The sequence below is a fragment of the Mus caroli genome, unplaced genomic scaffold, assembly GCF_978045245.1.
Source record: "Mus caroli unplaced genomic scaffold, Mus_caroli_1 scaffold_19, whole genome shotgun sequence".
Lineage (NCBI taxonomy): Eukaryota > Metazoa > Chordata > Mammalia > Rodentia > Muridae > Mus > Mus caroli.
The window spans coordinates 8,859,816-8,882,262 of NW_028227274.1; the positions used below are offsets into that span (position 1 = coordinate 8,859,816).

General features: G+C 37.2%; 1 protein-coding gene across 4 annotated transcripts in view; it reads left to right on the forward strand.

Moving 5' to 3' along the window:
* Positions 1 to 22,447, forward strand: part of Rbbp8 (RB binding protein 8, endonuclease) — a 110,418-nt gene that overhangs the window by 51,144 nt on the left and 36,827 nt on the right. For 3 of the 4 annotated variants that reach the window (XM_029472024.2, XM_021150757.2, XM_029472025.2), the window contains exons 5-7: positions 7,154 to 7,266; positions 10,147 to 10,213; positions 19,232 to 19,407. In XM_029472024.2, coding sequence (XP_029327884.2) covers positions 7,154 to 7,266; positions 10,147 to 10,213; positions 19,232 to 19,407 — 356 coding nt within the window. The remainder of the gene's footprint in view (positions 1 to 7,153; positions 7,267 to 10,146; positions 10,214 to 19,231; positions 19,408 to 22,447) is intronic. The other variant, XM_029472027.2, reaches the window with a different exon arrangement.

Sequence of the window (22,447 nt, forward strand, 5' to 3'; positions counted from 1 at the left end):
AAGCACTAAGGAAGCAAAGGCAGGCAGGCTTCTCTCTGTGAGTTGACTACATATGAGATACTGTCTCAAAAAAGTCCATAATTTCATGAACTATAAACAAACTATAGTTCGTTTATGTTTTGCACATATAGAAATTTAAGAATCCATAACATTTCACTAAATCTAACAGCTGTAACAGCTGTTGTAGTAGAAAAGCAAATAGAATGCATTAAAAGGTATTTTATTATTGTGTATATGTATATACATTATTTGTGTGTATATGTGGAGAGTTCACTAGTAGAGATGAGAAGACAACTTTCAAGAGTCAGTTCTGTCCTACCATAAATTCTGGGGACCTAATTCAGGTCATCAGGTCTGCAGAGCAAGGACTTTTTACCTGCTGTGCTCTCAGGTAAGCACATTTGCTCTTGTAAGCATGAAGATCTGAGTTTGAATCCCCACTACTCACTAAAAGTAATGTATCGTGCTCATTGCTGTAACCCCAGCCCTGGAGGTGGATTCTGAGAACTCAGTGGCCAACCAACTTAGCCGAAATGGAGAGCTTTAGTTTAGTGATCCTGTTTCAGACTATCAGGCTCGCTATCCTCCCCACTACTGACACAAATAACTAGAAGATTATGATTTTACAGCTGTTTTCTAACTTCTGAAACTAGGTTGTCTTTATGCTTTTCTGTGTTTCCACTGTCAAAATGTGATTCAGGTTACTTTTCTGTATACTATTTTATTGCCTGCCATTCTCTAGTAAACTATGAGTTATGCAAAATAAATATATATTGGTTACTGAATACACTATAGTAGTGTTCATTGAAACCTTATTAAATAAAATGAATAAATTTAAATTGTTTGGCAGGGGTAAAACAATTGCACTTGTTTGCTAGTGTGGTAAATATGTTTCAATATATCAACTTAAATATAAATAAATATAAACTAAAATCAATAAACAATCAAGAGTTGACCCCTTTTCTTAAGAGTGGAAGTTGCTGAGAAAAACTAGCTATAATAGACAAGCTAGAGGATATTGCTTTCTTTTGTAACTAGACAGTGGCACTATGTATATTCCTTTTAAAGAGTTGCTTTAGTTCTTCTGTTTTAGTTTAGAACCACACTCCATATTTTCACATCTTTGTTCCTACCCATTTCCTTTAAAAGCCGTAAGCAACACAGGAAGACAGTAAGATTTTATCCTATTTTAACTTTTCCTGGAATCACTGGTTTTCTTCTACTCTCTGCTTCAGTTAACTTCACCTTTAAAACGGAAATGTTATTCCGGTTGTTACCAGTTTCTACTCAGTATTCAGTTTTGTTGATAAGTAGAGTGTTTCTTTTGGGCCCCTTGCTTTTTCAGAACATATGCTGTACGATGTTCTAGGCTCATCCCCTAGTTTGGTTTTCTTTGCATTTTTGTACTACTTTGGTGGAAGATTTCTCTCAAGTTGTTGGTTTTTGTTGTTTGGTTGGGGTTTTTTTCTGCTGATATTTTTAATTTCCAAGATCTCTTGTAAATGTTTGTTATTTTAAGGCAAGGTCTTATTGTGTAGCCAGGCTGGCCTGGAGCTGTAATGTAGATCAGGTTGTCCTAGCACTCATTTCTGTCTGTCAAGTGCAAGAAAATCATTAGCCACTGTGACTTGATCCGTCTTCATTTCAGTTTTTGTTTGTTTCAGATTTTTTGTTTGTTTGGGTATGTTTTGTATTTTAATCCCGGGGGGCGGTTCTTTTCTTGTCTTTTTTTCTGTCTTGTAGTTGAAATTTCTTCCTAATTTCCACCCCCCATTCCATTTTTTTAATGCACTGTTTTGGTTTCTTTGCCATAACATTCCTTTGTTCTGTAAGGGCCGTGGGTATATACCTACCACAGCACATGTGTAGAGGTCAGTAACCTCGCCTCAGTTACTTCTCTGCTTCCTGGTGTAGATCCTAGGGATTGAGCTCAAGTTGTCTGGCTTGCCAGTAAGTGTCTTGCCCGGCTGAGCCGCCTCAACAAAGACAAGCTACTTTGTAAGCACTTTTCACAGTTGTCGGTTAAACTTGCTTATGGTTCTGTTAGAGCTACGTTGGTTGGAGGCTCTGAGTACATGGACAGTGCTGTGCATAGGGCTTTACTGTAGCATGGTCATTACTGTAGCCAGTCACTTCCTTAATGATGCTTTAGTGATGTCAGGGTCTGGAAGTCTATGCTGCCTAGATTCTTAGAGAAGACTTCTTAACTTCTTAGAATGTGTTTATATTTATTCACCGTTATTTGTCAGGTGTACTTGTGTATTTATATGTGTGTATGGATACAAACCTAACCATGCCAAGTGTGAAAGTCAGAGGATGGATCGTGGCAGTTGGCTTTCTCCTTCCATCATATGGGTCCTAGGAACCCAGCTTATAGGATCATGTTTGACTGCAAGAACATTTACCCAATGAGCTATCTCACTGGTCCTCCTAGAATGTAAAATGAGGCTTGCTAGTGGTGTTCTTTGAGGGCCAAGTAGATAATAGATGCCTAGACTAGGTTTTGAGAATTTAGCTGCATATGAATTTGTTTCATTATTGCAATCTTTCCCTTCACTATACCCAAACCAGATAGTCTGGTACTGTAGAGATAAGTCCCCATTTATTTCTAGGGATGCAATGAATGAATCACTTGACAACTCAGAATTTAGTAAAGAATGTGTTGGCTAGGTAATTTATGTTTGCTTGCTTGTTTGTTTGTTTGTTTGTTTGTTTGGGCAGGGTCTCTCAATATAGCTCTGGCTGTCTATGAACTCACTATATAGACCATACTGGTCTCAAATAGAAATCCACCTGTCTCTGCCTCCTGAGTGCTGGGACTAAAGGCGTGCACCACAAAGCCTAGTGTGGTAATTCCTTGAAACATGTTTAAATCAATCCAGTGTTGGCACATTTTCAAACTTTTGAGGAACTTTGCCAGTGTAAGTAGGTTGGATCTAGGAGAGTGCTGTCATTTAGGTGGTGATGGGGATATGTTACCTGTACCACCTCTATTGTAGCATTATATTCATGTGGCTATGGAATGACTGGGGAGCTTAACTTAAAAGAGTATTCTATTACATATGTATCTGTTTGTACTTGTGGATGGATGGGTGCCTGTCTGGAAGTCAGGACAGCCTGAGAGAATAGGCTCCTCCCTTCACCATGAGGTCCCAAGGACAGAACACAGGTCGTCAGGGTTGACAGAAGTACCCACACCCAATACCCTCTCATTTGCCCAAAGAACTCAATTTTATTTCTTCTTAATATAAAAAGTAAGTTGAAATTGCCACATGGAGCTTTGAGTACATTATTAATAATGCAATTCTAGACTTTTTCCACCATCGTTTAGGGATTTTAGCATTCGTCAGTTAGTTAGTTTTTGTCTGCGAGCTACCTTGTTTTCGCTGTGCTCATCCTTTCTGTTCTCTCTGTCCTTGAGGTTAAATATGTATATGTGTGCTCACTGTCCTTGTGGTTAAATATGTATATGTGTGCTCACTGTCCTTGTGGCTAAATATGTATATGTGTGCTCACTGTCCTTGTGGTTAAATACATACCTGTGTGCTCACTGTCCTTGTGGTTAAATACATACCTGTGTGCTCACTGTCCTTGAGGTTAAATATGTATATGTGTGCTCACTGTCCTTGTGGCTAAATATGTATATGTGTGCTCACTGTCCTTGTGGTTAAATATGTATATGTGTGCTCACTGTCCTTGAGGTTAAATACATACCTGTGTGCTCACTGTCCTTGTGGTTAAATACATACCTGTGTGCTCACTGTCCTTGTGGTTAAATACATACCTGTGTGCTCACTGTCCTTGTGGCTAAATACATACCTGTGTGCTCACTGTCCTTGTGGTTAAATACATACCTGTGTGCTCACTGTCCTTGTGGCTAAATACATACATATGTACTTACTGTCCTTGAGGTTAAATATGTATATGTGTGCTCACTGTCCTTGTGGTTAAATATGTATATGTGTGCTCACTGTCCTTGTGGTTAAATACATACCTGTGTGCTCACTGTCCTTGTGGCTAAATACATACATATGTACTTACTGTCCTTGAGGTTAAATATGTATATGTGTGCTCACTGTCCTTGTGGTTAAATATGTATATGTGTGCTCACTGTCCTTGTGGTTAAATACATACCTGTGTGCTCACTGTCCTTGTGGCTAAATACATACATATGTACTTACTGTCCTTGAGGTTAAATATGTATATGTGTGCTCACTGTCCTTGTGGTTAAATATGTATATGTGTGCTCACTGTCCTTGTGGTTAAATACATACCTGTGTGCTCACTGTCCTTGTGGCTAAATACATACATATGTACTTACTGTCCTTGAGGTTAAATATGTATATGTGTGCTCACTGTCCTTGTGGTTAAATATGTATATGTGTGCTCACTGTCCTTGTGGTTAAATACATACCTGTGTGCTCACTGTCCTTGTGGCTAAATACATACATATGTACTTACTGTCCTTGAGGGATTCTGGGAGGGACAAATAGATGTGGGTGTTTATTTTATCATCCTGGATGATATTCTATGTATATCATGATTTCAAAGCCCATAATCACCTTAAGGACTATCTGCAGAATATATTTTATCTAAGGCAAGAGACCAGCTCTTTGTTTCTTTGATCTGTAAGTTATACTTCTATTAATGAATCCTCTTCATTCAAATCAGTATTGTTGATAGGGCCATAACTTTTATATAAAATAGCTAGGTTTTTGTTTGTTAAATTATGTAGTTTTTACTTTCTCTTTATTCACTTACCTTAAAATTATGGCATATATTACTGTGCTATGACTCCCATAGACATTTGAATGCTAATTCTATAAAGTATTGAGGTGAAGTTATCTTAAAACATATTTAAGTATTGATATGTCAGATATTTCATTTTAACTACATTTCTGATTATGTAAAGTGGTAAGGTTGGAGAAACTTCGATTTTGTGGTGTGTGTGTGTGTGTATGTGTGTGTGTGTGTATATAAAACTAAGAGAATTCTCATATCATTGCCTACAAGGTGACAAATAATATTTAGAATATATTTTCTATCCCATGCACATACTTATACATGCACTTTTCTCTTCAGTACTTACAAGTTTACTAAAAGATACTTTATGATCTTTTTACATAATAATATATTGTCATTGTTTTCTAGTAATACTGGTTTCTTTGAATGTTGAAAGAAATATGAGATAACTTTTTCTTCCTTTGTATTCACTGATCTGTCATATTTATAGAACAAAAACATTGTCAAACATTCATTAGCTGTGTCTTGTGTTATTCTGAGCAAAGCAGATGTAGAGCTGCCTAAAATATCATGGCCACTTAGTACTAGGTAGGACTTGCTTTATACTATAATAGATAAAAATCAAGGGTAGCTTTCTTAAGAAAAGTCTCTTGGGGTTTGTAAGATGTTCCAGTGAGTAAAGCATTTGGGCTGGAATTTGGGTCCCCAGAATTCATATATATATAGTGGTCTTCCCATAATCCCAGAGCAAGCTAGCTAGCCAGATTAGCCAAAAGTGAGCTCCAGGTTCAATGAGAAACTCTACCTCAAATATGTAAGATAGCAATTAAGGAGGGCTCCATTGTCAATCTTAGGCTTCCATATCACCTACCTGCATGCACATATGCACCCACATACACATGCACACATACCACATATAAATATACACCCACCTACTCACACACACACACACACACCCAAAATATAAAAGAGAAATTGGTTCCCCCAGTTTTGGAGGCTAAGGGAAGGAAATTTTAAAATCATGATCAATTTAGGCTACATAGTAAGTTTTAGGTTCACCTAGACAACACAACAGGACATACGTTGTCTCAAAACAGAAATAAGAATAACTTTTTAGGCTGTGGTGTTACAGCCTTTGATTGTAGCACTTGGGAGGCTGAGGCAGGATGTTGATGAATTCAAGATCAACCTGGACTACATAGAGTGTTCCAGACTAGCCAAGGCTACATGGTGAAACCCTGTCTGAAAATAGAAAATGCATTCATGCATATATACATACATAAAAAAAGGTTTCAAGAAAAGAAAAAAAAGGCTTTGGATAATATTTAAAATTATAATTTCATGTAGAACTGTAGTATTTAAGAAGTGATGCTATAGCCTGGTTTCAATTTAGATAAGATTGTACTAAAGGGTTAATATTAAATAGTTTGTTGTCATCGTAATTGCCAAGTCAGTTTTTTTTTAGAACTTTAAAAAAATATAAAACTCTTTCAATACTGTTACATAGCTTAGTCATCCATAATCTAAAACTTGTAGCTGGAATGATGCTCAGCCATTAAGAGCACATACTACTCTTTAAATTTTAGTTTTGTTCTTTAAATTTTAGTTTTGTATTTTTTTTAAAATGTGGAGTGTTCTCTCTACATGTACACCTACATATTAGAAGGGGGCATCAGCTCCCTTTACACAATCGTGAGCTACAGTGTGGTTGCTGGGAATCGATGTCAGGATTTCTAGAAGAACAGCCAGTATTCTTGACTGCTGAGCCATCTTTCCAGCCTAAGAGCACATGCTTATCTTGCAGCGGACCTGAATTTGATCCCCAGCGTTCATGCCAAGACAACTCAAACTTCATGCAACTCCAGGGAGATTTGACATCTCAACCTGGAGCATCTGTACTCACATATACAGACACACATCTGTATGCATAATTTAAAAATGAAGCTTCCTGGGTGGTAGTGCTAGTGTGTGCCCGTAATCCCAGCACTTGGAAGGCAGAAGCAGGCAGATCTTGGTGAATTTGAGGTCAGCCTGGTCTACAGAGAGAAGTACCCTTGAAAACAAACCTGAATGAATGAATGAATGAATGAATGAATGAATGAATGAATAGATAAATAAACGAAGGAATGAATAACCTGAAATCTTTTCCAGAACTCAGAAGTCTCTGAAATCTCAGAACTTTTCAATGTCATGTGAGCATTCCAAAAGTTTTAGATATAAGCGTTTCAATTTTTAGACTTTAGGAAAAAATTTTTTTAGAGTTTTGAATTGAGTATCTGCAAATACTATGAAAACCAAGAAACTAAAATCTGACGCACCAGAGAGTCCCAAATATGTGAAAAACAGGATACTCATTCTGGATAAGGAAATAGGCTTTAGTAGATGAAACATGTTTATTTCTGTTTCACAGGTTAAGAGCAGGATTGTGTGATCGCTGTGCAGTAACTGAAGAGCATATGCACAAAAAGCAGCAGGAGTTTGAAAATATCCGACAGCAGAACCTTAAGCTTATTACAGAGCTGAGTGAGTTCCCTTTCATATTCCCCATGTGCTTAAAGCATAATGTCCTGTTGATAAAACTTGCTAACATTTTCTAAACTTTAGGTGTCTTTTATAGATTTAATCTTAGTAGGAAATTGGACACAAAAGTGTATGTATGTGTGTATATATATGTGTGTGTGTACATATATATATGTGTATATCTCTCTCTATACACACACACACATATATATATACACACACATATATATAGATCTATCTATCTATCTATATATCATTTACTTTATCCTTTAAAATTTCACCAAGCTTAAGACAATAAGCATATTTCTGAGCATATCTTGTGACTCTTTTCTTGTTTGCAAGATCAGTGTTATTGTGCAAAATTAACTTGCTCTTAGGTACTGATTACTGCATTTCATATTGTGCCAATTCTGTGTACCTGATGAACTGATAATTTTATATAATGCTAGTGGAAAAAGAATATTAAGGAGTGAAGGCTGATTATTCATACTGAGAACAAGAACGAATTTCATCTGGCTTAATCAGTCCAATTTTCATATGTTATATTAGACACTTACCTTGAAATAAGCGTAATTACAAAAAATAGTGTTTAGTGGTGTTCCCAAGGCTCTGGGTTCAAGGACCAGCACTACAAATAATAACGCTGAATGTTAAAAACATACTTGTAAGCTCATTTGTAAAATCAGTTTTTCTTCTTTATCATACCTGTTAATGAATAATTTAAATATATCCCACTATAAGTGTAAATGTTGAATATGTCTTTACTACATCTTCCTGTCCTTATTTAATTTTTATAAAGCAGAAAAATAACTACAGGATATAATCTCCATTGGAGGCAGCCCTGGGTTCCTGTCAGTGACTTTGTATGTTACTATGGCCTAAGCATTACTGAACTAGGAGAACTAGATCTCAGAAGATCTAGTTCACAGCAAAATAACCTCTACCAATAAAGGTTAATCATATTCTAGAAGTTTGTTAAGTGAATAACAACTTATAAACCTTTTTTTTTTTTAAAGATTTATTTATTTATTATATGTAAGTACATTGTAGCTGTCTTCAGACACTCCAGAAGAGGGCGCCAGATCTCGTTACGGATGGTTGTGAGCCACCATGTGGTTGCTGGGATTTGAACTCTGGACCTTCAGAAGAGCAGTCGGGTGCTCTTACCCACTGAGCCATCTCACCAGCCCACAACTTATAAACCTTAACTAATTTCTTTTAGTGAGTAAACTACCTTCTGAAGAGAATCTGGAACTTAAAAACAAAAAAGAAATATATGGACATAAACCTAAAAAATAAATTGGAAAAGTGTGGTACATGTGGTAAATTTACACAGTGAAGTATCACTCAGCCATTAAAAACATAAAATCATGATATTCACAAGGAAATAAATGGGAAAGCAACAAAATCATCCTGAATGAGGTATTCCAGGCCCAGAAAAACAAATCTAGTATTATTCACATATATGTGGATATTAGCTCTTAGGTCAGTGATAGCCAAGCTGCAACCCACTGAGCCACAGAGGTTAGGTACAGAGTAAGGGACAGATAGACCTACCTGGGAAACAGACAGTTATAGATGAACTGGGGTAGGAGCTGAACAGGAGGGTCAAGTGGACAGGGGAAGGGATTACAGGAAGAGACAGCTAAAAATTAAGGGCCATTTAAGGGGTAGCATAGAAACCTAATACAGTAGAAGCTTCCTAAAATATAAACATATATGAAGGTAAGCTAAATGAAATGGTCAAATAATACAGGAGAAACAGCCCCAACTGGACTTCTCTTGTCACCAAATGAAGCTTCCAGTACCAGACTTAGGTTATATCTGACTAATTTGTTGGCCAATGGAAATCCCCATCAACCCACTAACAAAGGAGAAATATAAAAACCAACCCAGCCACAAACCTTTTGGTCTGCAGTGGTGCCTTGCCTACAAGATTTACCAGTGGTAGCACAAGCTTGTGGAGGTATCCAACCAATAACTGATCTGACTTAAGGCCTACTCACAAGATGAAGCCCATACCCAAAACTGCTTGGGTGACCAAGAAACTGAGACCAGACAGCCTAGAGATCAAGGGTATAAAATCAGATACAACTTTTCTTTAAAAAACAAACAAAGATAAACAGAAAATCTAGAGCAATGACTCCTAATGGCATTCTGCCATTCTCCTAAATCAGCGGCTTGCTCAGGGTATATTATGTGAAAAAAAAATGTATTTTCAATTAAAAAAAAAAAAAAGGAAAATCTTGCTTGTTACCTGAAGCAAGGTTTATCCTAACCTCCTAACCCATGTGAAGTCATTCTGTAGGATGACCTTTTTTTTTAATACACTAGCAATATACAGAGGGATGTGGTGGGACAAATGTATAAAATTCAGCCTGGGCTGGACAGATAGCTCCGTGTTAAAATGTTTGCTGTACAAACATGAGAATCTGAAACCATGAGCCCAAAATCCACTTTATAACACATGTCTGCAACCTTAGTACCAGGGATGTAGAGGGAGGGGGACAGAGACAAATCTATCTCAGTGGCCCACTAACATTTATTCTTGTTCTGTTGCATTTTTCTAGGTTTGCTTCCTAATTCTAGGCTGGGGTGGTTCCCATATGCTGATTTAGGTTTGCAGAGCCAGGTGTCATGGCTCACATCCCAACAGTGCCTTTCTAGGGGTTGGTTGAGACAGGAGGATTTCTGTGATCGTTGGAGCTATTCTGGCCTATATACTGAGATCCAAATCAGCCTGGGGTACAGAGTGACACATTGTCTCAAAAAAAAAAACCCACAACAACCAAAAAAAGAAATAAAATCCTAATTTCTTCATAATTGTTAACATTTTAAGAGCCTGACATAATATTAATATGCTTTCTCCTCCATGTTATTAAGTGAATGAAAAGAATACTCTTCAAGAAGAAAACAAAAAGCTTTCTGAACAACTGCAGCAGAAAATGGAGTAAGTATTCTTTCTCATTGCATCAGACTCTCCTACTTCTCTTGCTTTTATCGTACTTAGTTGTACAAACTGAAAGTGTAGTCACAAGTTTCATCTTTTAAAACTATGCAGTGCGCTACATTCACATACAAAGAAACTGCAGTTTTGTTTATGTTTTAGGGGTCTACTGTCAGCATCTTAAAACATGTTAAGTTTTATAATGACATAAACAGGAAAAATCATTTAAATACTTCATATTTAGTTCAGATGTTTAAGGTTTTTTGCTTCTTTTCCCAGTGTTCTAGAAGCTTCATAATAAGCACTTCCTCTTGCAGAATTCGTTGGCATATAAAACAGCTTCCCTTCCCTCCTCTTATTTCTTCTTTCCCTCTCTGTAGAAATAAAAATAACTGTTTATTTTCTCTGCATTCTCTCTCCTGGTCTTCTGTTTTGTATTATTCCCAATCCACAGAGTAGTCCTAATTCTGCAGAGTAGTTTATTATCTATACTTTACAGATGAGAGAACCAAAGCTCAAAAAGGCAAATGACTGCTGTGTGATTTCATCACTAGTAAAAAGCGTGACCATTAATCAAACCTGTATCTTCTGACAGAAAAATGTCTGTTCTTTCCACTATGCAACACTGTCTTGTCCCAAGATGTGTTAAAAAAAAAGTTGTTTGTTTGTTTGTTTGTTTGTTTGTTTGTTTGTTTTCTCTAATGTGGTCTGACAAGTTTCAGAGTAGAAATAGTGCTTACTTACTAGACCCACTTGTGCTGCCAGTCACACATTACCTTGACACAGGTTAGAGTCATTTGGGAAGCAGAAACTTTAGTTGAGAAAGTAGTACCCCCATTCAAGCCTGAGGGACATTTTCTTGATTAATGATTGATGTGTGGGAAAGCTGAGACTATTCTAGATGATGCTACACTTATAGATGATGGTCCTGGATAGTCAAAGAAAGCAGACTGAGCAAGTGATGAAGAGAAGCCACGAAGCAGCACTTACTTACATGGTCTCGCTTACTTACATGGTCTCGCATCCAATTTCATGCTTCTGGTTCCTGCTTTGATTTCCCTTCATTGTGTTACTAGGCTATGTAAACTGAAAGGAACCCTTGCCTCCTCCCCAAGTTGCTTTTGATCATGATGGGGTTTTTGTTTGGTTTGTTTTGTTTTTGCTTTTTTGAGACAGGGTTTCTTTGTCTGTCGCCTTGGCTGTCCTGGAATTAGTAATGTAGACCAGGCTGGCTTCAAACTCACAGAGATCCACCTGCCTCTGCCTCCCAAGTTCTGGGATGTGCCACCATGCCTGGCCTTGATCATGGTGTTTTATCACAGCAATAGAAACCCTAAGTAAGATACCACTTATGTAAAGTTATGTTGTTTTTATTTAGAGATTTTTGTTGGTTTGTATTTCAACTTTTGAAGTGGAGACTTGGGTTTTACTACATTTGTTATCCAAGTGGCTTTGAGATTGTGAGCTCAAGCATTTGTCCTACCAGTTAGCTAGGACAACAGGCACACCAAATGACTGCTTCTGTAATTTTATAAACTTTTGGATTCAGGGTAGTACTCATAGTATTACAGAATTCTTAAATATGCTGTTGTATTTAAATAAGCATCTGCAAAAACTCAAGACTGTGCAGATGGCATGCGATTTGGTGTCTTAGTGGTTATGTCTTAGAGGTGAACCTATTTTAACAGTATACTTTTAGCTAATGGATATCCAGTAGAGTTTTGCCATTTGTCCCATGTGTTCAGTCTACTAAGAATCTATAGAGGGAAAATTGAGTCTATAATGAATGTGTGAAAATTCGAACATTCTTGTTGACTCATTCTCTCTGATGAAAAGAAGTTAGAACACATAGCTGGCATCTATATATGGTTCCAAAGTCTCAAAGTTGTTTTCACTTATCCCATATGTTAATTGACAATCTATATTTATTTCAACCGCCAGAATGCTATTTATAGTCTTTATTTCTCTTATTCCATGTGAGAGTAGTCACATGGTTGGCAGTCAGCGTGTCAAAGTATCTATTGTGAATGGTGTCTCCAGCTTCTACTGCATGTGCTATAATCTGTGTACTGTATATTTTCATTAAAAAACAAATCTGAATATTACTTGCTTACAAGAATTTCAGATAAGTTATTGTTGACATATATTTATTACAGCATTGATTTAGCACATGTAGCTTATGATACATTAAGCCTTGGACATATCAGTCTTCTTTATATTTTTAAATTCCAATAGATAAGATACTAAGTGTATAGAGATAATACAAAATTAAGTGGGTGATTGCCTGAAAGTCATGAGTGTGTTAAGTATATTGAAATTAAATTGCCATTTGCTAATAGAAAAATTAATTCTTAGCCTGTAGAAGAGACTCAGTGGTTAAGATCACTTACAATTCTTGCAGAGTACCTAAGTTCAGTTCCTAGCACTTTTAAGGCTGCTCACAATTGCCTGTAACTCCAGTTCCAGGAGATCCAGTGCTCTTTTCTGACCTCCACAGGCTCCTGTGTGTATGTGTTACACATGCATACACACACACACACACACACACACACACACACTAAATAAATATTTAAATGTTAATTCTAATTAGTATAGGATTTATTTTTAGTGTTCTCAAATACAGAGACTCTGCCTGTTGGTCGTTGATCTTGCTTAAAAAAATAGCAAACACTACAATAAAGACCTGTTACATAGGCAAATTCAAAGTATGAGTGTTTTGTTTAGGATAAGCTTGATCCAAACAGTATAGGAAATAATCTGGTAGCTTTCCACAGTTTTCTAAAATTTCAGATAATAATGTCTTGAGCCACCTTTCTCATAACTTGCTTTCTTCAACTCATTCTCCCTTTAGTTAGAAGCTTTAAAATAACAAGTATCCTCTTTGTAGGCAACAGCATTTCCTCTGACTGCCCACACCATAGGGTCATGCCATGACTACCTGAAATTCCCCTAAATTTCAGAAAACAGTGACTTAATTCTTAACTCACTTGAGCTGGACTTAATGTTACAGATTTCCTATGTGGCAAGATAATTATTAAGTGAAACAACAATAGGGACTATTCAGTGGGAAAGACGAGCCATCTCTCATTCACAGAAAGTAAATACTGAAGTAAGCTGGATTTTGAGGTTCTTTACATTGGGAAGTTGAGCAAAGGAGTCTGCATAAGGATTTCAGAGGATTCATTCTATTGCCTCTGAAAGTGAACTGTTGTATGACTTCTTCACCCACTGTTTGAATAGTTTATGTGCAAGTTCACTGTTTCCCTGGAGGATATATTTTAGCAAGATGAAATTTTAAAGTGTTTTCTAGGCTTGTTTAGAATCACGCTGTTGATTCCAGCTTTACATTCTGGGACCATCTGAAACTTGACTACTTCTTCTTTTACTTGACTACACTTTATATACCTTAAAACAACTGCCCTGGCTCACCTTACTTTTGATTTGTTAGCTATTCTTCATGAAGACTCTTCAAAGTGCCTTTTTGACTTTTTTGCTTGAACCTTAATTAATGACTCAGCTAGGAGCTAAATACAAAGCAAAGTTACCAACTCTTCATCTTTGTTTCTTTTTACTTATGTGTGTGTGGCCAGTATTAAGTAAAGACAGACAAACATTTTATCTTTTCTCTGCCCTCTACTTGCAGATTTGTTATTTGAAATATAAATGCAGGACTTCGACAATATGCTTAATAGTTCTTTGCAGAAGCCTGTAGTTTAATAGTTCTTTGAAGAAACCTGTAATTATTTGACTGTAGATGTCAGAAGACAACCTTGGGTATTTGTCCTCTTCTATCCTGTTTGAATTGAAGCAGGATCTCTTAGTCATGGATACTTTTACCAGGTTAGCTTGCTTATGAGTTCCTAGGGATAAATCCAATATTATATTAGGAATCCTGACAAACACATGTACTGTGTTCAGCTTTATGTGGGTTCTAGGGATCCAAGCTTAGATCTTCATATTTGTACAGCAAACAGTTAACTCACGAAGCCATCTCCCTAGCTCATATGGCTGCTTTGTGAGGTAGCATTTTTGTACCTACATTTGAGGAACTAGGTAATTTCTTTTTTACAGATCTCCCATAAAAAGAAACAGAAGTGGATGCTCACAATCATCCATAGGACGGAGCACAGGGTCCCTAATGAAGGAGCTAGAGAAAGTACCCAAGGAGCTGAAGGGGTCTGAAGCCCCTTAGGAGGAACATTAATATGAACTAACCAGTACCCACAGAGCTTCCTGGGACTAAACCACCAACCAAAGAAAGCACATGGTGGGACTCATGGCTCTAGCTGCATATGTAGCAGAGGATGGCCTTGTTGGTCATCAAAGGGAGGAGAGGACCTTGGTCCTGTGAAGGTTCTATGCCCCAGTATAGGGGAATGCCAGGACTGGGAATGGGAGTGGGTGGGTTGGGGAGCAGGGGGAGGGGAGAGGGGATAGGGAATGTGGGGATGGAAAACTAAGAAATTTGAAATTTGAAGAAAATATCTAATAAAAATTTGAAGAAAATATCTAATAAAAAATAAAAAGAAAACAGGAAAGTACAATAGCATACCTATTCAACCAATTAAAAAAATGGAGCTCAGGAAGGTTAAATAACTTATTCAGGGTAACTGGACAGAGAAGCTAGTTGTCCCACACCCTAGACTTAAATAAAATACCCTTTCTTTGTAGTTTTGAGTTAACCACAGCTTATTTATAATATAGTGCCACCCTATACATGGCAAAGGACACATTTTATCTCTTCGTACACATTTATTCCTTTTTTTTAAAGATTTATTTATTTATTATATGTAAGTTCACTGTAGCTGTCTTTAGACACTCCAGAAGAGGGAGTCAGATCTCATTACTTATGGATGGTTGTGAGCCACCATGTGGTTGCTGGGATTTGAACTCAGGACCTCTGGAAGAGCAGTCAGTGCTCTTAACCGCTGATCCATCTCTCAAGCCCCTTATTCCTGGTTTTTAAACTACATTTGTATGTGTGGTGGTTTAATGAGAAGGAGTCCCATAGCCTTATATATTTGATATTTGATCTCTATTTGGTAGAACTGTTTGGGAAAGATTGGCCTTCTTGGAAGTGGTAACCTTGTTGGAGTGTGTCGGTCTCACATTCTCTCACCTCATGGTTGTGTCTCAAAATGTAAGTTCTCAGCTTCTGCTTTACACCTGCCCGCCCACCTGCTGCCATGCTCCCTACCGTAAGAGTTATGGACTCTCATTCTCTGAAACTGTGTGTGTGTCAGAGAGAGAGAGAGAGACAGAGACAGAGAGACAGAGACAGGGAGAGAGAACATGTGTGTAGTAATGATAGGATAACTTACTTTCCATTGTGTGAATCCCAGGGATCAAACTCAGGTTGTCAGGCTTAGTGACGGCATCTTTCCTGGCTAAGCCATCTTGGTGGCCCACTAGCATTTATTCTTGTTCTGTTGCATATTTCTAGGCTTGCTTCATAATTCTAGGTCAGGGTGGTTCCCATATGCTGCTTTTCCCACTAATAGTTTTTATTCCCTTAGCCTTATGGCTTTCACAGGTTTAAGTGGCTTCTGTCAGTTCCTTGTATCAAGCTTATTAGTAAAATGTTGAGCAAAGTAAGCCTACAGTTAAAGCCCTGAGGCAACTAATAAAGACCTGTGACTGGAGTCTGTGTTCATGCTAAGTTTGGGTTTCTTTTTTGTTTATTGTTTACAGTGAGAGGGTATCAAGGGGGTCACTTTTCAGATTTCCTGTTAGCCAGATACTCAGTGAAGCATTCTTTAAGAACATAGTTCTAATAACCCTACTTTTAAAAATTAGCCTTTGATTTATTTATATGATAAACTTATAGGCTCTGAAGGATTAAGGTATTTCATTGTTTGTACTTGAAGAAATCTTCCCCTTTGAAAATGAGAACTTTGGGGGCTGGTGAGATGGCTCAGTGGGTAAGAGCACCCGACTGCTCTTCCGAAGGTCCAGAGTTCAAATCCCAGCAACCACATGGTGGCTCACAACCATCCACAACGAGATCTGGTGCCCTCTTCTGGAGTGTCTGAAGACAGCTACAGTGTACTTATATATAATAAATAAAAAAATCTTAAAAAAAAAAAAAAAAAAAGAGAAAGTCATGCTGACATTTAAAAAAAAAAAAAGAAAATGAGAACTTTTAAATACGTTTGGTGGCTGTAACATGGCTTTAGTGGGTTTAAATTATGTTTTAACAAAGTAGAGATGGGAAGGCTAAATTAAAAAAATATTTAATGTAAACTCCTTATGAAGAGAAACCCTGGGTCCTCACAAATAATTGAGAAAAAACAGCTAACACAGTTTTTATGAGAGTTTTAAGAGACAGGCTACAAATAAAACAATAGCAAACCCTCTAACGTTATTGGAAGGAGAAGCTAAAGGAAGGTGGCAAGTACATATCAACTGAAGTAAGACAGAAACTCTTAATTTTTCTCAGAAAATCAGCGTGTAACCTAATGTTTTAAAGAATTAACTTGGGTAAGACAGAATCTGTGCTTTTACGTGGTACCTGTCTTCTATGACCAAAGAAGATAAAATTTGTACTCATTTACGTAGTCATGCACTGCTACATGGAGCTGGTTTGTGTTTTGTTTGGGGAATTTTTTTTTCTCTTGTACAATTCCTAACCCCTTGTAAATAGACCCTGCCAAGAATTAATTTTCTCCTTGTGACTCATTTATGTTTCAGGTTATATTTTTATGACTAATGAGAAAGCAAACAGTGCTGTGACTAGTTCAGGCCAAGTCATAGAAGTGTTACACTCTATTAACCTGCAAGACTTTCTTATATGACTTCTGTATTTATAGAGTAAGAGTACTATTAATTTATTAAAAATTACATGTTTAATACATTGCCCAGAATGATGACCAAAACAAGAACATACTGTATACTTAAAGCTTGGTAGAAATATAGGTTTTAAATGTTTTACTTTATAAAATAGGTTTATGAAGTAAATTTATTAGTTGGCTTAATTTAATCATTCCACAGCATAAACATACCAAAACATGATACACACACACACACACACACACACACATATATGGGTATGCGTGTGTGTATATACACACAGTCATTCTTGTCATTTAGAAAAAATTAACTAGATATTTGCTTGTCTCGTACCATACATTACAGAATTATAGATAACAAATAATACTGACATTATTCAGGAAATTAAAGTATAAATATTTGTTAGGAAACATTTTTTTGTCTTGGATTAATTTTTATTTTTAAACAAATGTAGTCTGTGTGTCCATGATATGTATATATGAATATGTGTGCCATGGTACACCTGTGGAGGCAGAGGACAGCTTTGTGCAGTCATTTCTCTCCTTTCATCTTTACATGTTTTCAGGAGTGCAAACTCAGGTTTTCCTACTGAAATGTCTTGCCAGCCTTCTACCAACCTCTGGTAATCATAGTTTATAAAATTCTTATATAGTATTTGAAGTCATATGACAAATTAATTTTCAAATGAAATAATTAGTTTGGTTTTATCAAAAATTAAATGACTGACAGAATAGTTCTATTGATTAGTTAATAAGATCAACAATGGTTTGGCATAGGTCATTAAGTAATACAGTTCGATCCAAATTTTTGATTGGTGTCATTTGGTCTTGAATCGAGTTAGGCAAGCACAGTTACTGAGATCAGCACAAATATTTCTTTAGTGAAACCTGAAAATGTCTCATGTTCATTCACTCAACACATCTTATGTAGTGCCTCTTACATACTTGCTTTTGTGATTATAAGTCAAAGGTCCTTGCTCTTTTATGTCTTGTATTATAATTGGTAATCAATAACATCACAAGTTACATACTTCGATAGACAGCATCTTTAAAATAGATAAAAATTAATGGAATAGGAAGGAGACTAAGTTATGGGAAGGGGTTGCAATTTTATATTAAAATTTTAGCACAAGCCAAGCACAGTGAAGCACGCCTGTAATCCCAGCACTCAAGAAGCTGAGGCAGGAGGATAGCAAGTGTGAAACCATCTTGGGCTGCATAAGTTAGTTCCTACCTTATAAAAATACAGTAATGATGTGGGCAAGGGCACTGCCCATGGCATAGCTAGAACAGTGAGCTGAAGACAGGAATACACTTGGCATGCTGGGGAACCTCAGGGAAGAGAGTGTAGAGTACAGTTAGTGGAGGAGAGAGCACATGGGTTCTTGTGGGTTAGTCAGAAAACTTTGGCTTGTATTCTTAATGAAGTGGAAAGATGTGGCAGGGTTTCAATCAGATTCAGCAGCTATGACTTCAGGTTTAGTAGGACTGTTGTAAACTGCAGTGTTGAGAGAAGATGCTAAGCAGAGCTTAACAGAAGCAGGGACAGAAGCCTCATGGGTTGGTCTTTAGACTCAGGACCTATATACTAAGAATAACTTGTCACTGGGTTAATAATGAGCCTCCAGAGTCTATGCTGAATTCCAATCCTAGCTCTTTTACTATTGGAATAAGTTACTTTACTTCTACCTCTTTATTTCACAATTGCAAGATGACAGTAATAATATTTCACACAACTATAATAATTAAAGTCATACACATAGCATTTTGGATAATTCATGGAGAATTTGACAGTTTTCCTGTCAGCATTATCATCCTGTGTGTCATTTACTGAGTCATGTTGATTCTTCTACAACATTCAGTTCCTTTCATACGTGAGGATTACAGTTCAAATCACAGAATCTGACCTGTTCTTTTACAATGACTGTCTGATTGCTGTCTCCCCCTTTCTTCCTATTCCAGTCAGTCTTGTACACAGCTGTTAAATTTCCCATTCCGCTCTGAAATTCCAAATATTTCAAACAGTTTGGGTCAAGAATTCTACTAATATTCCCCACTTTGTACAAACTTATTTGCATACATCTCGATTCCCTGAGTTTAGAGCATTAGATGCAAGGGATAACATCTCTGATATTTTGGTGTTTGTGTTCTATTGTAGTTACACATTATTCCGTAGACATTTTAATAAATATTTACAGAATTCATTTTCTTTTTATCTGTCATTTTGCACTAGAAATGGTCAACAGGATCAAGTAGCTGAACTTGCATGTGAGGAAAACATTATTCCAGACTCACCAGTAACATCCTTTTCCTTTTCTGGCATTAACCGGCTACGAAGGAAGGAGAATCTCCATGTCCGATATGTGGAACAAACACACGCTAAGTTGGAGCGCTCTCTATGTACAAATGGTAAGGATCAGACTTGGGTTTTGTAAAGTTTCACTTACTGTTTGTATCTAACCTAGTTTGATGGAAAGAAGATGGACATTGTTCAGATAATTAAGAATATCATTGTGAATTTAACTTCCATTCATAAAGTGACTAATAAGATATTTTTTGCTACCATTATATACAGACATGAACAATAGTTAATCTGAATACATCTGCATAATTTTACATGTATGCACCTGAGTATATATATATGTATATGGTTGGAACCCACAGAGGTCAGAATAGTGTTGAATTCTCTGGAACTGAAATTATAGGAAGTTGTGAGCTGCCTGCCATGTTAATGTGGGTACTGGTAAGCTAACCCAGGAACTCTGTAAAAGCAGAAAATGCTCTTACTTGATGAGAGCCCACTGCATAGACTTTTTAAAGTATATGCTTTATGGAGTCTATTTCTCTTATTTTTGAGACAGAGTCTCTCTATACCCTTGGCTATCCTAGAACTCACTGTGTAGATCAGGCTAGCTTGGAACTCATAGAAATCTACATACCTCTGCCACAGGAATTGAATGCCATTATGCGATTATGCCTAGCTTAATGTACCCTTTTGTTTAATTTTTGCTTTTATTTTTCTCAAGGATTCTCTGTAGAGCCCAGGTTGTCCTGGATCTTGCTCTATAGTCAAGACTGGCCTTGAACTTGGATCTACCTGCATGTGCCTCCTGAGTGCTGAGGTTAAAAGCATGCTCCATTATGGCTGGCTTATAGAACCTATTTCTAACTCCATTCCAGTTTACTGTTTTACCTAAATGCTTCAAAACTACTTTTTAAAATGGTCTTGTACTTGTAGCTTTATGTGGCATGATAAGGTGATTATTTCTTTTATTGCTCATTTAAAATAAATGACAAAGACTTAATTCTTAACCCAAATTATTTGAAACATTTAGGAAAAGGAGGTTTGCTAAATTAGCACTTAAAAAGTAAGTAGATCCATCTTGGTCCTCGGATCCCTCAGAGAATAGTCTGCGCAGGTGAGAGTGTGGACTACAGAAGCTAACAGCTTCTGGGACAGGCAGAAGCAAAGCGACACAGCTTCTGGGAAAGACCCCATTTTGGGCTCCAGACATTGGGGCACCTTCCCTGCCAGAGGAGAGGTGTCCACCCCACCTAGGAGGGCTTTGCCGGAGCACCTGGGGGAGCCATCTTGGTTCCTGGATCCCTCAGAGATTAGTCTGCACACATGAGAGTGTGAACTACAGAAGCTAACAGCTTCTGGGACAGGCCCTGTTTCGGGCCTTCATCTTCTGCCAGGAGGCAGGTTTGAAAGCCAGATATCTGTGCACCTTCCCTGCAAGAGGAGAGCTTGCCTGCAGAGAGTACTCTGACCACTGAAACTCAGGAAAGAGCTAGTCTCATAGGTCTGCTGATAGAGGCTAACAGACTCGCAGGAGGAACAAGCTCTAACAAAAGACAACTATAACAACTAACTCCAGAGATTACAAGATTGCTAAATGCAAACGTAAGAATCTTACTGACAGAAACCAAGACCACTCAGCATCATCAGAACCCAGCACTCCCACCTCAGCCAGTCCTGGATACCCCAACACACCTGAAAAGCTAGACCCGGATTTAAAATCATATCTCATGATGATGGTAGAGGACATCAAGAAGGACTTTAATAACTCACTTAAAGAAATACAGGAGAATACTGCTAAAGAGGTACAAGTCCTTAAAGAAAAACAGGAAAACACAACCAAACAGGTGATGGAATTGAACAAAACAATGCAAGACCTAAAAAGGGAAGTAGATACAATAAAGAAAACCCAAAGTGAGGCAAAGCTGGAGATAGAAACCCTAGGAAAGAAATCTGGAACCATAGATGCGAGCATCAGCAACAGAATACAAGAGATAGAAGAGTGCAGAAGATTCCATAGAGAACATGGGCACAACAATCAAAGAAAATGCAAAATGCAAAAAGATCCTAAGTCAAAACATCCAGGAAATCCAGGACACAAGAGAAGACCAAATCTACAGATAATAGGAGTAGATGAGAATGAACATTTTCAACTTAAAGGGCCAGCAAATATTGTCAACAAAATTATAGAAGAAAACTTCCCAAACCCAAAGAAAGAGATGCCCATGAACATACAAGAAGCCTACAGAACTCCAAATAGACTGGACCAGAAAAGAAATTCCTCCCAACACATAGTAATGAGAACAACAAATACACTAAATAAAGATAGAATATTAAAAGCAGTAAGGGAAAAAGGTCAAGTAACATATAAAGGCAGGCTTATTAGAATTACACCAGACTTTCACCAGAGACTATGAAAGCCAGAAGATCCTGGACAGATGTTATACAGACACTAAGAGAACACAAATGCCAGCCCAGGCTACTATACCCAGCCAAACTTTCAATTACCATAGATGAAGAAACCAAAGTATTCCATGACAAAACCAAATTCACACATTATCTTTCCACGAATTCAGCCCTTCATAGGATAACAACAACAACAACAACAACAACAACAACAAAAAACAATACAAGGACAGAAACCACACCCTAGAAAAAGCAAGAAAGTAATCCTTCAACAAACCTAAAAGAAGACAGCCACAAGAACAGAATGCCAACTCTAACAACAAAAATAATAGGAAGCAACAATTACTTTTCTTTAATATCTCTTAATATCAATGGACTCAGTTCCCCAATAAAAAGACATAGACTAACAGACTGGCTACACAATCAGAACCCAACATTTTGCTGCTTACAGGAAACCCATCTCAGGGAAAAAGACAGACACTACCTCAGAGTAAAAGGGTGGAAAACAATTTTCCAAGCAAATAGTCTGAAGAAACAAGCTGGAGTAGCTATTCTAATATCGAATAAAATCGACTTCCAATCCAAAGTTATCAAAAAAGACAAGGAGGGACACTTCATACTCATCAAAGGTAAAGTCTTCTAAGAGGAACTCTCAATTCTGAATATCTATGCTCCAAATGCAAGGGCAGCCACATTCATTAAAGAAACTTTAGTAAAGCTCAAAGCACACATTGCACCTCA